Raw genomic sequence first — 21,877 nt, forward strand, 5'->3', positions numbered from 1 at the left:
TAAAATTTCATTTTATAATTATTTTAAATTAATTAATAGACATAACACTATAGATTGAAAGTAAATATTTAGTCAAAAATCAAAGTTAGAATCGTAAATCTTAAAACTTAAGAACCAAAATAAAACAAGACTCAAACTTTAAGGATAAAATTGTAATATTTTAAAATTTATTAACTTAATTAAAATTACTAAAAACTTAAAGAACTAAAAGTGTAATATTTTAAATTTTAAGGAACAAATGAAAACTAGATCCAATATTTAGGGATCGAAATCCCTTCAAAATAAGGTTTCCATAGATACATATAACCATGTTTCAATGCAATAATTACGGAAATACAACCTTATTAAAAACTATAGCAGATGGCAATGTCAACTAGTGACTTAGAACTTCTTTTACATTTATAATAATACAAGATGCGTATTCATAGACATTGATGCCCATATTAGAAACTATAGCAGCCAAGAATAATGTCAAGAATAATAGATTAACACACCAACAGAGATTATATATCACTAAATATATTGAAATTCGAAACATTTGCTATTTCATTCCCCAGCTCCCTAGCTATGGGGCTGACTCACTCAAAATATCACTCCATTTCCTACACCCTAAGTCTCTATTTATAAAAGACTCCCTAGCTAACTACACCATACCATTACTAATATTACCAATATATAATATCTCTCTCTATTAGCACAGTCTCATAGAAAGACTTGAAGAGATGGTGCAAGAGTGCTCAGTGGTGAGATTTTCCTTTCCTTTTCATTACCCCTACAAGAACAGGGTAATGCAGAACCAAAGCAAAGGATAGCAGAAACATCTGCCCAAACATCTCCTCAAAATTCCTGTTCTTCACCACCTTCCTCATCCCACCAACAAAGCAAATCATATTCCATAGAGCTATGACAAACAGAGGAGCCATTAGTATTGTAGCTCCTTGCAAATCAAACATACCCTTCTCGTATTTTTTGAGCTTCTCTTTGTCTATTGCCTTGTTTGTTAGGTTCAACTCCATCTTCTTCAGTCCTGTTATCTTCATTATGGCATCTACTACCCCGAACAAGCAAGCAGAAACTGACTTCACCATCCAGATTCTCAGCTCGTTCCACCATGTCTTCAAGTTTCCACCGCTTGAGAACACCTCAATCAGGTGTTGGACAATGGAAGAAATGAATATGGCAACAAACACAGCAAACCATGGATCTGAAAGCTGCAAATTCGAAACAGTCTGATGTAAAAATTAAGCAGGAAGATTCTAATTAAGTAGTTTAATTTTTTGCTTCCAGTATTGAGAGATTTGTTTTTAACCTTTGGGTACAAGGGGATGCCTTTCAAGAAGCCCCACTGAGGAATTACCCCATACAAGACAAAAGCAACTGAAAGCAAAGAAGAGAATGCAAAATAGGCGTAGGACATGCTTTGGAGAATGGACATTCTCGAGATGCCGTATATGAGAGGACTATACTTAGAGAAACCAACTTGGAATAACTCAGAGCTCCATTTTAGCATTTGAATTATGGCATCTTTCATGTCGACAGGGCTGGAACCAAGGAAGCACGGTCGCTTCGGGTATAGATAAGCAGAAGTCCATCCTTTACATTGCAGCAGATACCCAGTGAAGGTGCTCTCCAGCAAACAGTCATATGAGAACCCAATCTGAACCATCCAAAGAATGTACTTCAAGTTTCAACTTTCACCATTCAGAAATAGATCAAATTGTATATTCAAACTACTGCTAGATCTAAAAGTTACACTATCCTCACTACTCGTAAGTTTAGACCTAACAAGTGATTATTAAAAATTCCAACATATTTCCTCCTAATACACAGTTAAACTAACAACTGGACTTTTGTTAGACTAATTTATCAACTAAGTGGACTTTTGTTAGACTAATTTATCAATTAAGCTCTTATGGTTATTTATTGCTTTAATGATATGTATTTAGGATATTATTTTTTTTCTTTAGTCTTTATTCACAACACTCTTAAAACCCATTGGTATTGTACATGTAGACTTTAACCTAGCTATATATATATGTAATGTTTAGCCTCAATGGGCATCCAATCTTCCTCAGTACGTTTGTATCTCCGTTCCCTCTAATTCATCACAACTTTCAAGCTGAAAGTATATTGAAATGTCTTAAACCAACTGTTATAACAAGTTAGAAAAGAAAACTTACCTTTTTGCCCCATTCAGTGTTTTCCTCATAAGAACATGAGGCCAAAGTTACAGCTTCATTCAACATCGCATCCATTGGATATTCCTTGTCCATCTTCATTGAGTCAATAAACTTCTGAGATTGACCAAAAACTTTATGTGGCTCCACATAGAACCTCTCTGGCATTCATAAGAAACATAGCAAAAGCTGCATTAGGAAACAGAAACAGCAAGTTGTCAATCAAAACAGAGACAATTTTCATCTACCTTCCTGATTAGGACTCCCAAATAACGCTTTCCTCCTCAAGAAATATCCAGTTCCAGACATCACTGGCCCTCTTAGCCCATTCATTCCAATCCACTTAGTCTAAAAACCAAAATTCACAAACATGGCATTATGACAAACATCTAATCTGCAAAAAACTCCATATAAAAGCAAATGGGTTGTTGAGTTCATTTACCTTGAAAGCAGGTCTAGCTTGGTTGTCATAGATATCATTCTTACTGAGATTGTAGAAAATTTGGGGGAACTGGACATATCCCAGAGATTTGGAAAAGGGAGAATCGAGATAGAAGCACATTGCTTGCTTAACTGATGTTGGGTCATTGCAGTGCATATCACAGTCTAAGACCAAAAGATAAGGGTTATTGCTGATCAATCCGGAGACCCGAACCTGAAATAATCGCGACATGGATGGAATTTCAGGGAAGAAATTGAAGGTTAAGATTAAAAGTTAAATTTTACAGAACAGTGGCCGGAAAAGGAACTCACGAGGCTGTTGATGTTGCCGGCTTTGTACCGGTGAGGAACCGACGGTCTTCGCTCTCGAGAGACATAGACGCGCAACGGCAGCCGGCATCCTCCTTTTCCGTCGTTTTTTCCGTCGAGAATGATCTACAATGGTTAATGCAAAATTCGTTTGGGGAAAAGAAGACAAAATTTCAGTGGAGAAAGAAAAAAAAAAACTGCCCATTAGAACAAAATTTTCGTTAAACAATTGTGGGTTTTGACATAATTATTCGTTAATTTGTGATTGATTGTGAGAAGTTTGGTATGAATTGTATGATTGAAATAAGTTTATGCTTGTTTTTGTTAAGGTTATTGAGTGAAAAGTGATTTAACTTATTTTGGTAAAAGTTTGACTTTTTCTTTTTTTTTTTTTGGTGGTATTTTTATTAGTTTGAACTCTTAATATAAAAGTAATAATAATAAATTTAAGAAAAAAACTTGTTTATGCAACAACATCAACTTAGTTAATTATATTATCAATCTCGAGTTAAAATGTTCTAATTTTTTACTCTTACAAAAAGGAAAAAAATTGGTTTAACTACCTTTTTTGGGGAAAACTTACAAAATTGTATTAAAATTTTGTAATTAAAAGCTTTGATTTTGGTTTTAGTTTAGGGTTCTTATACATTAAAAAACTATACGAATGAGAAATAATTATTGCACAACTTTCCTATATAAAAAATAGATACTCAATTTATATATATACACATGTATTATTGAAGAATTGATCATTTTTTAATTCATAATTCATTTTGTTATTCTTATACTTATTTTTAATCTTTAGATAATCATATTAAATATGAGATTTTTCTTTTAAAAAATAATGTAAGGAATGATAAAAAGTTAAATTCAGCTCATCAGCTTGAGTTGTGCTAAAGCTTATTTCTATACTCAAAACTTTAGCACTATTATTATTATTATTTTGTTAGATTATTCAAAAAAACATTGAGAAAAAAATCAAGTCATAAATACCCTTAAACATATAGTTATACTAATTTAAACTTTAAAATTTCATAATTAAATTAATTTTAACTCTCTCATAATTTATAACTATTTTTACTTGATTTCCTTTAAAATCAACCTGAAATCACTTAAATATAGCTATTTTTTTTCAAAATCTTGTCAAAGTTGAAAGAAAAATGATCAAGAGAGATGTGGGGAAAAAACTATTCATATTAATTCAAAATTATTACTACATATGCATTTGTTTCTATTGCTTCTCTCTAATATATATTAATATAATTCCTGCCATTAAAGGAGTGCTATGCATATAAAAATTATTCAGAGACATTTATAAAATAAATTCTTAATAGAGAATCTAAATTGAATTTTCTCGTGAAATTCTAAAATACTAAGTGATACAAATGAATGCTACTTTTTCTTCCGAATCAATATAATTAAATAAAACCAAAATATGAAATTTCCAAAAATAAAACCAAAATATAAACAAATCACAATGCACCAATTTTGTCCTCTACAACCATTATTTGTCATAATTTGATATCTATCTATAGTCTTAAAAAGTTTCAATGTGATGTTCTTACCTTTCGAATTTAATTTCTTATAATATTTGGACGAAGAAATTCAAACATCTAACTTTGAGGTCGATATTACAAGTTGTATGCAAATTGAACTACGTTAATATTTTGAATTTAATTTTAATCTAATTCTTATAAATTTACAAATTTATATTTGATCTCTATAATTTAGTTATAATCCACAAACAATTTCTCTCTTAAAAACAAATCTCTTTTCATTTAATCCAAATAATTGACAATTATTTTGGACTATATTAATATTTTGAATTTATTATAGTCCAAAATATTACCAGTTATATGTGAATTGAACTATGTTAATTTTTGTATTACAAGTCGTTGCAAGTAAATTTTTGTAGTCTCATGCAAAATGTATAAATCACAATAGAAGGTACCTTCACACTAGCAGAACGATCCTTAACGACGTCACTCTTATCTTTCTCCATTCCATATCTTTCCAAATCCTTCTTCATTGCTTCATATGTTTTCTATTAACAATACCAACCAAAACAATTATTACAATCCAATGAATTAACCCTTTCGAGAATTCCTTGGCTTCTCTTTTTTAAGATTTACCCTTAGTTTCCTATAATTTCTTCACAATAGCTTTCATCTCAAAAGATACGTAAATTATTAGCCAAATTCTAAAGACAAATGCAACAGGTTTAAAAACTACATTTTCTTAAAGAGAGAAAATTTGTATATTACCTAGCCGCAACTCAAATAGTTGTCCAATAAAATTTGTTAGATGGTAAATATTTTTTTTAAAAAAATAATTGTTTTAATTTCTCTTTTATGGGTAAAAAAAAGATGCATAATCATTTCTCTTTTTAAAATTCAAAACTTACCTTATTTTCTAGAGTTTTTTATACGGACAATCCTTTCATGACCGCCTTTATGATGATGCTTATGTTAGAGTGTACTATTATCGTTTTAAGTGACATCCGCTAGGGATGAACTACCTAGCTAGTCCGACGGTAAGTTATCCATAACCTGATGTCATGTACCTACCATTAGGATGTTACTTTTTTCACGAAAAAGATTTTCAAAGCCTTAAAAATTGACTGTACTTATGTTAAGGATAAGCCATCGTCGAATTAGAAAGTTTAATTTTGAAAAACCAAATGATTGTCATTAGAGAGATAATCCAATACTTGTCCATCTTTTTGGATTGCACTCTAATCTCATATAAAACAACTTGAAATATTTATCGTTGAGAATTTAAAAAATTGATCACACAGGTTGATTCAACAAACGTGTGAGATGATGAAAAATGAAAAAGCAGGCATGCAAAAATTGTGACCTTAATTTCTTTTTCCTGAGCTACGAATTTCGGATCTCGAAAAATCCTGTCTTCGTCCGCCAACGAAGAGAAATAAACTTCTGGACATATTGAATTAATTCCGTATTCACTACAGAACGGAACCCATGTCTTTGCGAACCATCCCGCTTCTTTTACTCCGAAATACGTCGCCGGAGACCCACCGTCGTCCGATAGATACACCGCCAGCTTCTCCGCCGGGTAATCCAGAGCTAGACACGACAACACTGTGTTCATCACCTCCACCGTCGGCTCTTTCGCCGGATCCGCCGTGCAGATGAACACGTCCACCCCCGGAAGCTCCGCCTCGCCGGGAAGATTCTCTGGCGAGACCGAGCGGGACACCGGCCGCCATCGGAAGGACTGGGCTAGGAGCCAGACGAAGGCGAACAAGAGTTCAGCGAGGGTGAGGAGAGACCAGAGGAGGTGGTGGTTGCGGCGGTGGAGGGCGGTGGTCCGGTAGTAGAGAAGGAGGAGAACTGCCGTGAAGTGGAGGTGGATGTGAAGTCGGTTGATAGCCATGGTGCAGCGGTGGAGTGTGAGTGTATGGAGGGAGAAAAACGTCATTTTCTGTATCGGAAAATTCATGCTCTGAATTCTGTTTTTTATACACAATTTATGCAGCAGAAACTACATCTGTCTCCACAATAATTAATACTGTGGTAATGTCACCATAACGGAGCTTTTGGAACTACACAAAAAATCTCGTACTAATAGAGATAATTATTTTCACTTATCTTGATCGATTGAAAAAAACTAGAACAAACCTCAATCGATCCATTTTGCTCTTAATTATTTTATTTTAGCAAGAAATAATAACTACAAAATAACATTCTTAGACACAAGCATGTTAAACCACTCTGGATAAGGAGAAAAACAAGAGAGACTAATCTAACTCGAACAACACCTTGAATGCAAGTAAGTTTGCCGAGGAATTGTTGACCATCTACACAGAAAAAGACAATAGACCCTAACTCGATCACCTTTGACTAGGGTTGACAAAAATTCCCGTGGGATCGGAACTGGGGCGGAAAATCCCCGGTTTGACCGGAGATGGAGGTCAAACTGGGAATCATAATCGGGTCCCCGGTCTGATACAGGGAGGGTAACCCCACCCCGTCCTCCATTAAATTTTTATTTTATATATATGTGTGTGTAAAAAGCCTGGGATGGGGGAAAATACCCCTGCGTGGACGGGGACGGGGAGTCCCCCCTCCATCCTATCCCAACCCCATTGTCAACTCTACCTTTGACATAGCTTCCTCAATGAAGAAAGATACTTTTGAAAGATCCACTAAAACATCTTTGAAAAGATGGACCACTTCAAGACGGTGAGACTCCACTCAAATATTATGTACATTGGAAGAGCAAACGCAATTCAAACCCTCGTAAATAGCTATAACCTCAAGAACATTTACCACACTTTTTTTTAGAATGAACTTAAACCCAGCCAAACGAGCATGTCCAAATGGTCCCGAGCACTCATCCAATGACCCCCGACTAACTAACAGGATTTCACGCTTCATCCAACTTTGGTCTTTTAATTCATTATTATTTGATAAGAGATGATGAGTATAATATTTAGGTTAAATTATACAAAAATACTTAGTTTTTATTTTATTTTTAATCATTAGACTTCAAAATTGTTTACCAGAAAAAAAAAAAAAAAAAAAAAGGAAAACACACCTATAGAGCTTTTCTATAAAAATGAAAGAAAAAAATTAATACAATAATTAGTTAACGGTAAAAGTTGGAAGACGTACAACATTAATATTATTGTAAAAGGTTTTAAACATCGATGTCTGAGTCTCAATTTTACAAATGAATAGAAGTATAAAAAATATGTTAATGTCTATAGATATTTATGAAAAAATAATAAAAATTAAAATTAAAAAAATCACATCAATGACATTTTATTCTTTTTAATCTTATTTTTCATCATTTGTTTTGCACTATATAATAGAAATGTAGATTAATTATATGGTGAAGTTGTGGATATATACAAATTTTAATGAAAATATTGCCATGTCGACCAAAATTGAAAACCATCTTACTATTTATTTTAACACAAAAATATAGTTCACCTCATTTGCGATTTTATTTATAAAATAGGAAATGCACCTTTTTAGTTCAAGAATTCAAATTGAAAGTTTATAATTGAAAGAAGTCAAAAGTTTAAAGGGCAATTTGTAATTTAGCCTAATATTTCTTTTATTCGAGTGAGGAGTAGTAGCATCTGGCAGGGGCAATTGAGATACTCTGATGTTGTTTTGCTGCGCACATTTTAAACGTGCTAATAATAAGCATTCTAAATATTCGAGCATTCAAGTACTCCTCGAAAAAGTAACTTTTTGTTATCAAAACTTCATTGCATAAACTCCAACTTATTCAAATAGAAATGGGAATATGTAAAATTCATACAATTAGGTGGAAAATTTTTTAAAATATTTTATTATATGTGAGGGTTTGTGTTAAATCACCAATCAAAATAAAAGCTTAAGTTTATAAATGTTGGAAAATTTAATTATATGCAATGTTATTAAATCAATTTATAATACTACAAACTTTGGGGAGTTGATTTAAATAAAGTTAGCTCTCATAAGTGAATTAAATGAGACTAATTATTAGTAATTGATAACTATTTTTTATTGAACTCCAACCAGCTCAAAATCAACCAACTAAATCATTTTTCCTCCTAAAATCCTACCTAAGTAACAAAAAAAAAAGTATCACATATCACACATATATGTGAAGATCAAACTTGATCAATTTTAATGAAATGTTAGTATCTATATGATTCATACCTTCTGCAATAGAATATATTTTTATATTCTATCTCCCTGTTATTTACATTAATCATTTTATGTAAAAAAGATGTAAAAGTTATATATTATCAATTTAAAATAAAATTATAATAGATAACTTAAATTAATTTGCTTATAATTATTAACTAATTTTTTTCTAAAAAAGAATGGATTTGTTTAGATGTATTATATTTATCGTTTTAGATTTGTAATATAACCGCAAATAATAATAATAATAATCACATCAAAAATAAAATAGGATTGTTTTCGAATATAGAAAATAAACAAAAAAATATTTACACATATAATAAAATATTACTGTTTATTAATGATAAATATTGATAGATTTTTATCATCTATCACTGATAGATTCTATAGACGGTAACATTTTGTTATATTTGAAAATATTTTCAGTTTTGTCATTAATAAGATTAATAATATCACATCAAGTCACGTGTTTGCAATGATTTTCCAAAGAAAAGGCATGTGAGCAGCTAGGACAGCACATCCAAACCCGAAACCAGAAAATTTGAACCAAACTGAATTTTCGATTTTTTGAAAAACTAAAAAATATATTTTTTAAATGGTTCAGTCTGAACCATTTAAAAATGCAGTTTGGTTCAATTTAAATATATTTTTATGTGGTTAATCCAGTTTGGTTCAATTTAAATATATATTTTTTAAAATATTAATAAAACTAAAAAACCCGAACCTAAGCGAAAATGCTTCACAAAGCAGGTGGGTTAGATGTGCCGGCCATTGCGAGCATAGCTAGCTGGCCACCCCTATATACTCCACCCAAAATAAAAAGAAAAAAAGTGCCAGCCATTTCGTGCAAAACTGAAAATCAAACCACATAAAACCAATTTTATGATTTGGTTTGGTTCGATTCAGTTCCATTTTTGTCCTTTTTTTCGATTTCGATTGGGCTTCCAACTGAACTGAGCCAAACAGTGAACATCCTATGGGCAGCTATTTCAATTTATGTTTTCATAATGGCTGAAACTTGGAAACAAAGCAAAAAAAGATAAAATCCACCATATACCAAAGATTGTTGCCATACCGAGTTAAACCTAAGTGTTCAAAACCATTCAATCAACAGAGAGTTCATGTAATAGAATAAAAAATAAAAAAAAAATACCTGCCTAGGGATGCCTTCATTTTGGTGTAGATGAGGGTCGGTGCTCCGCAAATTTCCATGAAGATCCAGAAGCATTTGGCAAACCCATTCCACCATCCAAAATTTGTTTGGCCCATTTAATCCTGTTTATCAGCTCTTCCAAGTCCAAAATAGCATCTTCTAAAGAACCATGGTGTGTGGAATTCAAACTAACATCAGGCACCGTAGTCTTTACAAACTGACCGTCATTACATCCATCTGCATCACTTCTTGTACCTTGAACTTCAGTTGACGCATCTAGTTTTTCAGCAGGGGAACTTGAGTCATTCTCCAACGTACTAGTTTTCTTGGCTATATTGTCTACACAGTTTGAATCGGAATTTACTTCTGTTGTGTGTTTGTGTTTCTCCTTTGATGTCGTGTTGCTGAGAAGCCGCTTCAACTTTCTTGCTGGCTCATGAGTACGCTGCATTGAACTAGTCTGTAAAGCTAATGATGCATTTGATTTTCCAGCTGGGGGTTCACTTCCATTTCCTTCACTAACGTTCTGAGTTCTCAAATCTGTAAATCACCACCAAGAAAACATACTGATATATCCCAACATATATATATATATATATATATATATATATATCAACATAGCTTATTATTCTCGTAAGGAGCAATTTCTACATTTACAAACAATTGGCCAGTAACTTTAAATTATAATAATTCATGCATTCTTAGAAGTGATAAGTATTGTTAATGCGGCTCTTACCTACACTTCCATTGTTAAGCACCCGAGCACATTGAGTACTTCCATTCACCTATAACCACAGAGGAATAACAAGTACCTTAGTACTGGACTGAGAGAACGAAAAAAGTCCAACATATCTGAATGATGTCTGAGAGGGAAATGTAAAGATATTAAAATTGATATGAACAACAAATGTCATTGGATTTTTATTCATATTTTTTACTAATATTTTTTATGTAATTTTATTGCTTTTAAGAACATGTTAAATAGAGTATTTTAGTCTTTTTATCATGATTGGTGATATGGCATTCAGGATTTCGTAAGGAGGTTTCTAAAGTGTGAGGAAAGTTTTAAGTGGTATTCAAATTGAAACATTTAGGCCCGTTTGTTAACGATTTTATTTTTAATTTTCTGTTTTTGAAATTTACTCTTGCTCTCTCTCTCTCTCTTTTTTTTTTAATTGTGGGTATTTTTTTAAGAAACATTTGAATTCATGGACAGACTCAAAACACAAATTATTTTTTAAAAAATTACTTTGTTTAGTTTTCAAAAGCTTTTGTCTTAAGACAATATCTACCTTAAGGTTGAAATCGAATCAATTTGGAGGGTTTAGTCTTTATGCATTAGAGGTTGACATACCCGAAGGTTCCTAATTCCAGTTCAGTAGGATTTTAATATCTTAGAGCATTTTTAGTATCATGTGGGAAATACAACACAATTGGCATACGGGCCAAAATTAGCCTTTTTACTGTATTCGGATCATAGGACTGGAGGTCCAAGTTCCAACTAACCTACCAGAGACTTAGCATGCGTCATCGCTAGATTCCAGAGACAAAACAAGCTCTCTTTTATTAAGTTTTCAACCCAAAGGTTCGAAAGTAAGCTAATAGTGATAAATAAATAAAAATCCCAATTCCCACCCACAACAGCCCCAAGGTACCAATAGGATCAATATTGAATAGAACAGTTGAAAGAATGGCACCTTCATATTAGGGACCATCCAGCCAGATTCGGGAGACCAGTCTAAGGATGGCCGCAAATCCTTGGAGGAGGCACGATAAGCCAATCCTTCACCGAATGGTGGGGGGAGCAGCTCAATCTATAGAACAGGATAACACAAAAAGAAAAATATTCAGTCATCCTTGAAAAGTACCACATGGTGTTAAAACTAATGAAAAATTGAGACAAGATAGTAAGACGGTGAAACAAATCAAATAGTCGGTCTGACTTGTTATCTCTGAACATTTAATAATAAACTGTAAATATAATTCAAAACCAACTACATAGAAAAGGCAGCTAACATATATATCTTCAACTATTGTGCAATAAATATTTTTGGGAAAACAAGGCGTCTTTAGTCACAATCAAGCTGAGCGTTTGGTTAGAAATTGCACCATATCAACCATGATTAAGTTAATAAGAAATAAGTCAGCAATGAACAGAGTTGAAAGTCTAAGTCTAAGGGAGTAGGTAAATAAAAGTACCTTGACCTCCTCATCCCCCAATATGGCAATTATTTTGCCAGACCAATAACAGTTATCCTTCCACCAATCAACTAAATCCCCAACCTTCCAGACATCATTCACAACAACAGTCACCTCTAGCTCAGAATTGGTGCTAACATCAGATAATTGATTTTCACGATAAACTTGTGGAAACTGAGGACGCACCATCAACTGCCCTTTTGGCCCAGTTGATGAGATACCAAAGGCTGCAGGTGGTTTTTGAAATGGCTTTGTCCATTTTACTTCTGAAATCAGAGCCAAGTCTAACAGTGAATAGTAATGTCCTAAAAACTGAAATCCAATAAATTAAATGACTACAGACTCGATATTTATTGTAACAAAAAATTCTGCAAGCACTGATTAACAAAAGCCTTCAGACTCGACTAAAAGAAAGTGGGATCAAAATCAATTTTGATCTACCGCTGGTAAATATTCCACAAGTGTTCGACTACCTAGTACTAAAGAGAAACCCACCACAGTAAAACCATACGAATAAAATACATATGGAATACTCAAAGCAGTTCCCAATTAACTCAAACTGTTAGTCTAAGAAAGCGCAGACTCATCTTAAAACAGCTTTATAATGCTTTATAATGGTTCTCAATACACCAAGAATATATCTCATGCTTCTAATTTCCAAAATTACGTAGTCTCATCGGCTATTAGTGATCTCACCTTTGGAGATCAAAGGATAGCTATGGTACAAATGAAAGTTTTAGACTTTTAATCATACATTTGTGATCAATCAATACGGTATCTTTTATTCTGGCAACAATAGTCAAAGTAAAGGGATTTTTCATCGCATTATCATTCACTTGATCTCAAAGCAGTAAAATCAATGCATAATAATAGTCATGCTCCATAAAAATTCTAGAGGACCTTGATTAAGAAAGGGAAGACCTAGGACAAATAATAAAGATAAGTTATACCTTCATCAGGAAAGTCAATAAATTCCAATTCATAAGATAGACTCCCCATTCTCCAGCCAATGTCCTTTATCTGGTTTAAAATGTACAAAAAATTAATAAAAATAGCGCATTCAGTACCTTATAACAGAAGTATAACTTGGCTAGCAACTAAAACTTGGTTTGTTTCTAAAGGACATTGACCATTCAGTACAAGATAATGCAACTGGTACATACTCCGCCTTGAGTCACACCCCACGTCTGCTTCTTATATGACCCCTTAGGCAACAAAATAGTTTACAAATGAGATTAATTTATCCATCAATGAAGTAATGTCATTCTTTTATTTATATCTCATAGCCACAAGCAGAAACTTTAGTAACAGGTTTGATTGAAATCTTCTAGAACTACAATATACAGGTTGTGATGCACTCTGTAAGGCAAAATTTAGATGGATTGAGGGTATTGGATAGTTGTTGGCCAAGAATATCAGGGGTTGCTGGAGAGTTTGCTGTTGCTATATGGAGAATTAATACTTGGGGAAGGGTATGAAAGAAGGATGTAAATTTTAAAAGATCATTTGATAATTTTGAGAGATCATTTGATAATTATTTGGTTTTTAGTTTTTTAAAATTATGCTTACAAATAACTTCCACTTATGAGTTTCTTTGTTTGGTCAAGAATTTATTTTCTAAAAATGTTTTAAAAAAACTAGCCAAGTTTTATAAAAATAATAATAATAAATAATAAACTACATTTTAAAACTTATTTTTGTTTTTGGAATTTAACTAAGAATTTAAATGTTTCTTTAAGGGAGTGAAGATCATAGAACAGAAATGGTGAGGAATCAGGGCATAATTTTCAAAAATGGAATACCAAAAGTAAAATCATTATCAAACAGAGCCAAGGTGAATTTATATATGGTGCTAATGCCTGAGGGACTAAGCCCTCAAAATTCCTGGCTTGTATCCCCTTTTTTAGCATAATTCACTGCCAGCATGTGCATTGTTGTCGTATTTATTGTTTTAGGGTCTATCAGAAATCTTCTATTAACATTTATATGCTTGCTTGATATTCAAAACAAGGAACCATGCTCTATTCCCTCGTTTGTTTCATCCCTCAAAAATCACTTTGTTAGTGATTTTCTCATTTGATCAGGGAGCTGTTGTTCTTTATTTTTTGGGATCCGTCGCGATCTTTCCCATCGAGATGCGATAAAGGTGGCCGCTCTTCTTTCTTTACTTGAGGGTCACTCCTTTAGATTAAGGAGAAGGGATGTTCGTGTTTGGAGTCCCAATCCTTCGGATGGGTTCTCTTGCAAGTCTTTTTTCAGTGTCTAATTGATCCTTCTCTCTTAGATCGGTCAGTTTTTTTGGTTCTCTGGAGGATTGAGATTCCTAGGAAGGTAAGGTTCTTTACCTGGCAAGTCCTTCATGTTCGTGCTAACACGTTGGATAGGTTAGCGAGGAAGTTGCCTTCGCTTTTTGGGCTGTTTTGTTGTACTTCTTGTCGGAAGGCGAAGGAAGACCTGGTCCATATTCTCTAACGTTGTGATTTTGCAAGTACTATTTGGGATTTATTCCTTCATATGTTTGGTATATCGTATGTTCGTCACAAAGATACTAGTGCTATGTGTCGAAAAACAGCTTGTAACCCTAGGGGTATTTTAGTAATTGTGTGTACCCTAGGGCTTCCTACTGTCTATTTATTTGGCCTATTCTCTTGTACTTTGTGTATCAGAATTAATTATAAAAATCAGTGTCTATCGTGGTTTTTCTCCTTGTACTAGGGTTTCCACGTAACTGTGTTGTCATTCTCTTCCTTACTCTTTTATTTTTAACATGGTATCAGAGCTCGGGGACGAAACCCTAGCCGTTATGGAAGAGAACCAACCACAGTCATCTTCTGCTGATTCGAGTTTTGACATGAAGATTGCTATTCGAGCAGCCGAGAAGGAGTGTTTTCAAGCAGCCCTACCGGAGTTACTTTCTGCCGTCCAACTACAGTCGACGGAGAGCCGCCGTCAGTGGGAGCCGCCGCACCAGACAAAAGTGCCGATCGGGCTCCTCCGCGCTGAACCCAGCTGAGCCCTCGAAGGACAGACAGATCCGATCGCAGTCGGGCTCTTCCTCGCTGAACCCAGACGAACTCTCGAAGGACAGACAGATCTGGTTGTTTCCGCGCTATCGCAGCCCTTCGGACCATCAAAGTCTTCCGTGCCAGTCGGGATCGCGCCGGTCTACCATTCCACATCAAGTCAGATCGATCTACAAAGGGCAACGCCGAATGCAAATGCAACTGGGTTTTCCGCACCAAATGTGTTCGACCAATGACCTCCTTCATGAACCAGTTTTTCCGCGCCAGTCGACTGCCTTCTCGAACCATCCGGTCGGCTGGGTCCTTCACAAATGCCGATGACTGTCCTCCAGCCGACGACGTCTTTTCAGCCGACAGTAGCTGCCCCGTTTCCAGCCGCGTGTGATTCGACCAATACCCAAATAAAAACCCGGTAAATTCTTTCCCTATTTTACACACTATAAATATCCTGCCTGGGTTTCCCTCAGCTGACAGTACGACCAGCCTGAGTATGGTTGGAATCAGTACCATCGCCCAGTCAGGCAATATACAGTCTGTTGATCTTATTAGTGTGAATGGTAAAAAACCTTGGATTGTTGACTCAGGGGCGACGGATCATCTTACTGGTACCTCTAATCAGTTTCTCTCATATTATCCAAGTGTTGGTAACGAACGAATTAGGATTACAGATGGGTCGTTCACTCCTGTTGCAGGAAAAGGGAATTTATCTCCGTTTGAGGGTTTGGTTTTGCGGGACGTTTTGCATGTTCCTAAAATTTCATATAATTTGTTATCCATTAGTAAGATTGCAAGAGATCTGAATTGTCAGGCAGTTTTTTTACCCGACTCTGTTTTATTTCAGGATTTAAGCTCGGGGACGACGATTGGCACTGCCCGACATGATGGGAGACTCTACTTCCTAACTGATGATGCTTCCTCTAGGAATGATTATAGGACTAGCTTTGTCTCCTTAAATTTTTCAAACTCTGAGAATGATTTTCTGTTATGACATTATCGCTTAGGACATCCAAACTTTCAGTACATGAAATACTTATTTCCGCATTTATTTCACAATATTAATGTGTCTTCTTTAAAGTGTGAAGTGTGTATTCGTGCCAAACAGAGTCGTGTCTCCTTCCACTCCCAACCCTATAAACCATCCGAACCCTTCACCTTAGTCCATAGTGATGTTTGGGATCCCTCACCAATCACAACCTCCACAGAGAAACGCTGGTTTGTCACTTTTATAGACGACCACACTTGGCTTACTTGGGTCTTTCTTCTCACTGATAAGTCCGAGGTGTTATCTATATTCCAACAATTTTATGCCACTGTGGAAACCCAGTTTAATGCCAGGATTGGTATTTTGAGAAGTGACAATGGGCGGGAATTCTTTAACGCTTCCTTCCAGGAGTTTCTTGCATCCAAAGGGATTATCCACCAGAGTTCGTGTGCCTATATTCCCCAACAAAATGGGGTAGCCGAGAGGAAAAATCGTCATTTGGTGGAAGTTGCCAGGTTCTTAATGCTATCCATATCACTCCCGTCTTACCTATGGGGTGATGCCATCTTTACTGCTACTCACCTAATCAACCGAATGCCTTCCCGAGTCCTCAATTTTCAAAACCCATTAGACTGTTTGAAAGAGTCCTACCCTACGACTCGTTTAATCTCCGATATACCACTTCGAGTTTTTGGCTGTGTTGCCTTTGTTCACTCCCATGGTCCAAACCACACGAAATTTACCCCCCGTGTTTAAAAATGCATCTTTGTTGGGTATCCACTCCATCAGCGTGGGTATAAATGTTACCACCCATCCTCTCGCAAATATTTTGTTTCCATGGATATCACCTTCCTTGTGGACCAGCCCTTCTTCCCTGTTAGCCATCTTCAGGGGGAGACCTCTAGTGAAGAGACTAACTGGTCCACATATACAGTTCCCTTGGAGTCATCTCCTATTCCCGAACATGTCGGTCCTATCCTCCCTACCAATCAAGNCCACATATACAGTTCCCTTGGAGTCATCTCCTATTCCCGAACATGTCGGTCCTATCCTCCCTACCAATCAAGTCCCATGGATAACATACTATAGGAAGAATCCCAGGAAGAAAGCAACGTCACCTGTTGCATCTCCGGCTCCGGTCCATGAGTCAAACCCGACATTAGGTACGTGTATTCCTGAAATTAATGAGATTGATACTTCTACTAAGACTAACGAGTGCAGAGAGAAAAAGGAGGAAAAGGTGATGACAGAACCACTATAGCAGATGGGAAGACGACAGTGAATGACGATTCAAACACAGCTCTAGAAAATGTGAGTGATACTAAAGATAATGGTGAAAAGGTGGTGATTTCTGAAGATGAGAAACAGGAAGAGAAGACTAGTGATCACAGTGAAAATACTGACAGTCTGAAGGAGTATGATGCTTCTCTTAATCTTCCAATAGTCTTGAGGAAAGGTATTCGGTCATGTACAAGGTACCCTATGCATAGTTACATGACATACAGTAACCTGTCATCTGAATTTAGGGCCTTTACCACTAGTTTAGATGCAGGGGTGATACCGAGTAACATACAGGAAGCAACGGGAACTGGAGTTTAGAAGGCTGCTGTTATGGAGGAGATGAGAGCTATGGAGAAAAATGGAACGTGGGACCAGGTGATCCTACCTAAAGGGCACAAGACAGTTGGGTGCAAATGGGTTTTCACAATAAAGTACAAGTCAGATGGGACTGTTGATCGGTACAAGGCCAGGTTAGTTGCCAAAGGATTTACTCAAACCTTTGGGGTAGATTACTCTGAGACATTCTCTCCCGTTGCTAAACTCAATACTATCCGAGTATTGCTATCAGTTGCAGTTAATAGAGATTGGCCTCTGAATCAACTGGATGTAAAGAATGTCTTTCTCAATGGAGAACTTGAGGAGGAAGTGTACATGAATCCTTCTCCCGGATTTGAAGATCAGTTCAAACAGCGAGTCTGCCGGTTGAGAAAGTCACTATATGGGTTAAAACAGTCTCCGAGAGCCTGGTTTGACAGATTTGCCACCTTTGTCAAAGGACAAGGGTATACCCAAGGGCACTGAGATCACACACATTTTACAAAGAAGTCAACTTCAGGAAAGGTAGCAGTTCTCATTGTGTACGTTGACGATATTGTGCTCTCCGGTAATGATGATGATGAAATTGTGAAACTCAAAGCAAAGATAGCCAAAGAGATTGAAATTAAAGACCTTGGGAAGTTAAGATACTTTCTCGGAATGGAAGTAGCTCGGTCTAGGGACGGAATCTCAGTATCCCAACGGAAATACACGATTGATCTTCTAACGGAAACAAGAATGACTGAGTGCAAACCTGCTGACACCCCAGTTGAATATAATTCAAAGCTCAGCAATACTAGTAACAATGTTCCGGTCAATAAAGAGAGGTATCAACGGTTAGTTGGGAAATTGATATACTTATCTCATACGAGACCTGATATTTCATATGCAGTAAGTGTTGTCAGTCAGTTTATGCAGGCTCCTTGTGAAGAACACATGACAACAGTTAAACACATCCTACGATATCTGAAAGGTACACCAGGTAAGGGGTTAATGTTCAAGAAGTCTGATAAACGCTGCATTGAAGCCTACACTGATTCTGATTGGGCAGGGTCGGTTGTTGATAGAAAATCAACATCAGGATATTGCACATTTGTTTGGGGTAATCTTGTGACCTGTAGGAGCAAGAAACAGGGAGTTGTGGCCAGAAGTAGTGCAGAAGCTGAGTATCAGGCCATGAGTTTAGGGATATGTGAAGAAATCTGGTTGATGAAAGTGTTGTCAGATCTTCATCAAGACAATGAGCTCCCAATGAAACTGTTTTGCGACAATAAGGCAGCAATAAGTATTGCAAATAATCCTGTTCAGCATGACAGAACAAAACACGTTGAGATCGACTGGCACTTCATCAAGGAAAGACTTGACAACGAAAGTATATGCATTCCTTATATTCTCTCAAATCAGCAAATTGCAGATGTGCTCACAAAAGGGTTACTGAGACAAAGCTTTGATTACTGTGTCAGCAAGTTGGGCCTTATTGATATTTACTCCCCAACTTGAGGGGGAGTGTCAAAAAACAGCTTCTACCCCTAAGGGTATTTCAGTAATTGTATGTACCCTAGGGCTTCCCACTATCTATTTATTTGGCCTATTCTCTTGTACTTTGTGTATCAAAATTAATGATAAAAATCAGTGTCTATCGTGGTTTTTCTCCCTGTACTAGGGTTTCCACGTAACTATATTGTCATTCTCTTCCCTACTCTTTTATTTTTAACACTATGATTGAGGAGTTCCTCTTCAATCCACCTTTTGGGGAGAAGGGTCACTTTTTATGGGTGGCAGGGGGTGTGTGCAACTTTATGGGTCTTGTAGGGTGAGTGGAACAATAGGGTGTTTAGAGGGGTAGATAGGGCTTGTCCACTCCCATGTCTCTTTGTGGGCTTCGATTTCAAAGACCTTTTGTATGTTAAGGATACTAAGGATGCCAACACATAAAGTCTTGCCTATCTACCAAAAGAATAGGACTTACCAAAGGAATAGGTTGGTTACCACCAAATCTCTAACCATTTGTATTTGTTGAGTTATTTTTGCATTCCCAAATTAGCGCTGTCTCTTATACACATCTAGATGTGTATAAGAGACAGGACTGGAGCAGGAGTTGCTCCGCACAGCACAGAAGGAAGCTCCAGCAGTGGTGCTTCCAGCTCGTCGACAGCACTTGAGGTAAATCCTCAATATGAAGCGTGCATGGCTGTAGATCAACTTCTCCTCGGCTGGCTGTATAACTCCATGACACCAGAGGTTGCCATTCAAGTGATGGGATGTGAATGTGCAAAGGATCTATAGACCAGCATTCAACAACTCTTTGGTGTTCAGCCCAGGGCTAAAGAAGATTATTTGAGACATGTATTTCAAACAACCAGAAAAGGTAATTTGAAAATGGAGGAGTGCCTTCGAACTATGAAAATGAATGCTGACAATCTCAAGCAAGTTGGTAGTCTTGTGCCACCAAGAGCTCTTGTTTCACAGGTACTACTAAGACTTGATAAAGAATACAATGCCATCGTGGCCACGATCCAAGGGAGAGCGGACATGTCGTGGCTTGATATGCAGTCAGAACTTCTCCTGTATGAAAGGAGATTAGAACATTAGTCAAATCAAAAGACGACAGTAGGCTTCAACCAAGTCAGTAATGCATCAGTGAATATGACAAACATTAGACATGTCAACCAAAACAACAAGTCCAATAGCAGCAATCAGTCTACTGGGGGAGGACAACAAGGTGGTGGTGGCCATGGCAGAGGTCGAGGCAGGGGAAGAAACAACAACAAACCTGTGTGTCAAGTCTGTGGGAAGGTGGGACACATAGCGTTCTACTGCTTCAACAAGTATAACAGAGATTTTGTTCACAATTCTCCTCAAAACAAGGGACAACCTTTCCCCAACAATCAGACCAAAAACACACAACCTCACCCAACAACCCTAGCCCCTACTTATGGGAGTAACCCCTTTCTGACAAGACAAGAAAACATGACTGATGCAAATTGGTATGCTGACAGTGGTGCCTCCAATCATGTTACCTCAGACTTCAACAATCTTGGCAATCTGACTAAATACTCAGGTATTGAAGTAGTCACTATAGCTAATGGTAATACTCTAGAAATATCTCATGTTGGAACTGTATGTCTGTCTAGTGATGCCTGCAATTTGAAACTAAATGATATGTTATGTGTGCCTGCCATAGCAAAAAATTTGGTCAGTATATCTAAGCTAACAAAAGACAATAACGTGTTTATTGAATTTCACAAGGATTACTGTCTTGTTAAGGACAAGGGTACGGGACAAACGCGTGTGGTTTTGAGCGCATCACTGACTCGGTTAGGTTCGGTTAGGACCAGTCTTTTTGGGTTTGGGAGACAGTATTCTGGGTTTGAAGATGCCTACCTTTCCTCGGGTAATCATGGGATGAGTAGACACGGGCACAGGGTGTGGACAGTATTGGGTGAAGACTGGCAGGGGATATGAAGGTGAACCATCGGTGGTTGGGCGGTAGGCGATGGTGAGTCAGGTGATAAACAATCGAGGGTAAACGATCGGTGGTATACGATCGATGGGTAAATGGGTGGTGGGTAAACGATCGCTGGGTAAATTACGATAGGTGAATGATCGTTGGGTGAGCGATTGCTGGTAAGCAACTGGTGGGTAGACGATCAGTGGGCTGTCACTAGACGATGAGGGTAAACGATCGTCGGGTACACAATCGGTAGGTAGACGATCAAGGAAGGAGGTGGGAAGGCTGGGCTGTTTGTAGAGTATTAGCTGGTAATTGGGTATGGTTGTTCTGACAGTTGGTGAGAGTGAGGTTGTGGACGTAGAGGACATGGAGTCACTGTGTGGTGTGACCTGACTGAGGGGCAGCAGGAATCGAGTGGACGGCAACTGCTTGCTTGGCTGGTCTGCAAGCTGAAGGAGACACCTGACAAGGAAAAGTTCGTTTCATCAAACACTACATGCCGAGAGATGAATATCCTGCCACTGGGGTTGAGGTATTTGTAGCCTTTGTGATTCACAGTCGGACCGAGGTAGATGCACTTCTCTCGTGCGATAGCTTCAACTTATGTGAATTGTACGGTCTCAAGCAGGGGAAACAATGCACACCCAATATTCGAAGCTCTCGAACTTAAGCTTCTTTTTGAACATCACTTCCATTGGAGATTGTCCATTTAGGACAGGGTAGGAAGGCCATTAAATCAGCAGATTTGAGTATAAGAATGCATCCCACCAATGATGTAAGGGAAGATGTACTTGGGCTAGTAGGGTTAGCCCTGTTCTCAACTATGTGTTGTGCTTCCTCTCAGCTCTTCCATTTTGTGCTGACGTAATATGGA

General features: G+C 36.8%; 2 protein-coding genes across 5 annotated transcripts in view; both read right to left on the bottom strand.

Annotated features, from left to right (window-relative positions):
* Positions 1 to 485: 485 nt before the first annotated feature.
* LOC120068467 (cellulose synthase-like protein G1) lies at positions 486 to 6,401 on the bottom strand. 2 transcript variants are annotated; one of them, XM_039020254.1, is made up of 8 exons: positions 5,787 to 6,401; positions 4,879 to 4,971; positions 2,931 to 3,053; positions 2,620 to 2,832; positions 2,426 to 2,525; positions 2,181 to 2,338; positions 1,310 to 1,657; positions 486 to 1,211 (listed from the first exon to the last, which is right to left on the bottom strand). In XM_039020254.1, exons 1-8 carry the CDS (start codon positions 6,390 to 6,392, stop codon positions 738 to 740), a joined length of 2,115 nt encoding a protein of 704 aa, XP_038876182.1. In that variant the 5' UTR covers positions 6,393 to 6,401; the 3' UTR covers positions 486 to 737. The 2 variants fall into 2 exon arrangements, with proteins under 2 accessions (XP_038876182.1, XP_038876181.1); XM_039020253.1 differs by having other exon boundaries at positions 486 to 1,229.
* A 3,180-nt stretch (positions 6,402 to 9,581) lies between these two features.
* LOC120068068 overlaps positions 9,582 to 21,877 on the bottom strand; it is a 19,062-nt gene continuing 6,766 nt past the window's right edge. Inside the window, exons 3-8 of one of the 3 annotated variants that reach the window (XM_039019744.1) lie at positions 13,112 to 13,153; positions 12,899 to 12,968; positions 11,949 to 12,214; positions 11,447 to 11,563; positions 10,486 to 10,534; positions 9,582 to 10,289 (exon numbers count right to left, since the gene is read on the bottom strand). In XM_039019744.1, coding sequence (XP_038875672.1) covers positions 9,766 to 10,289; positions 10,486 to 10,534; positions 11,447 to 11,563; positions 11,949 to 12,214; positions 12,899 to 12,968; positions 13,112 to 13,153 — 1,068 coding nt within the window. In that variant the 3' untranslated portion in view covers positions 9,582 to 9,765. Of the gene's footprint in view, positions 10,290 to 10,485; positions 10,535 to 11,446; positions 11,564 to 11,948; positions 12,215 to 12,898; positions 12,969 to 13,078; positions 13,154 to 21,877 lie in introns of those variants that run through there. The other 2 variants (XM_039019746.1, XM_039019745.1) reach the window with 2 other exon arrangements.

Source organism: Benincasa hispida, chromosome 12 (genome assembly GCF_009727055.1).
Source record: "Benincasa hispida cultivar B227 chromosome 12, ASM972705v1, whole genome shotgun sequence".
Classification (NCBI taxonomy): domain Eukaryota; kingdom Viridiplantae; phylum Streptophyta; class Magnoliopsida; order Cucurbitales; family Cucurbitaceae; genus Benincasa; species Benincasa hispida.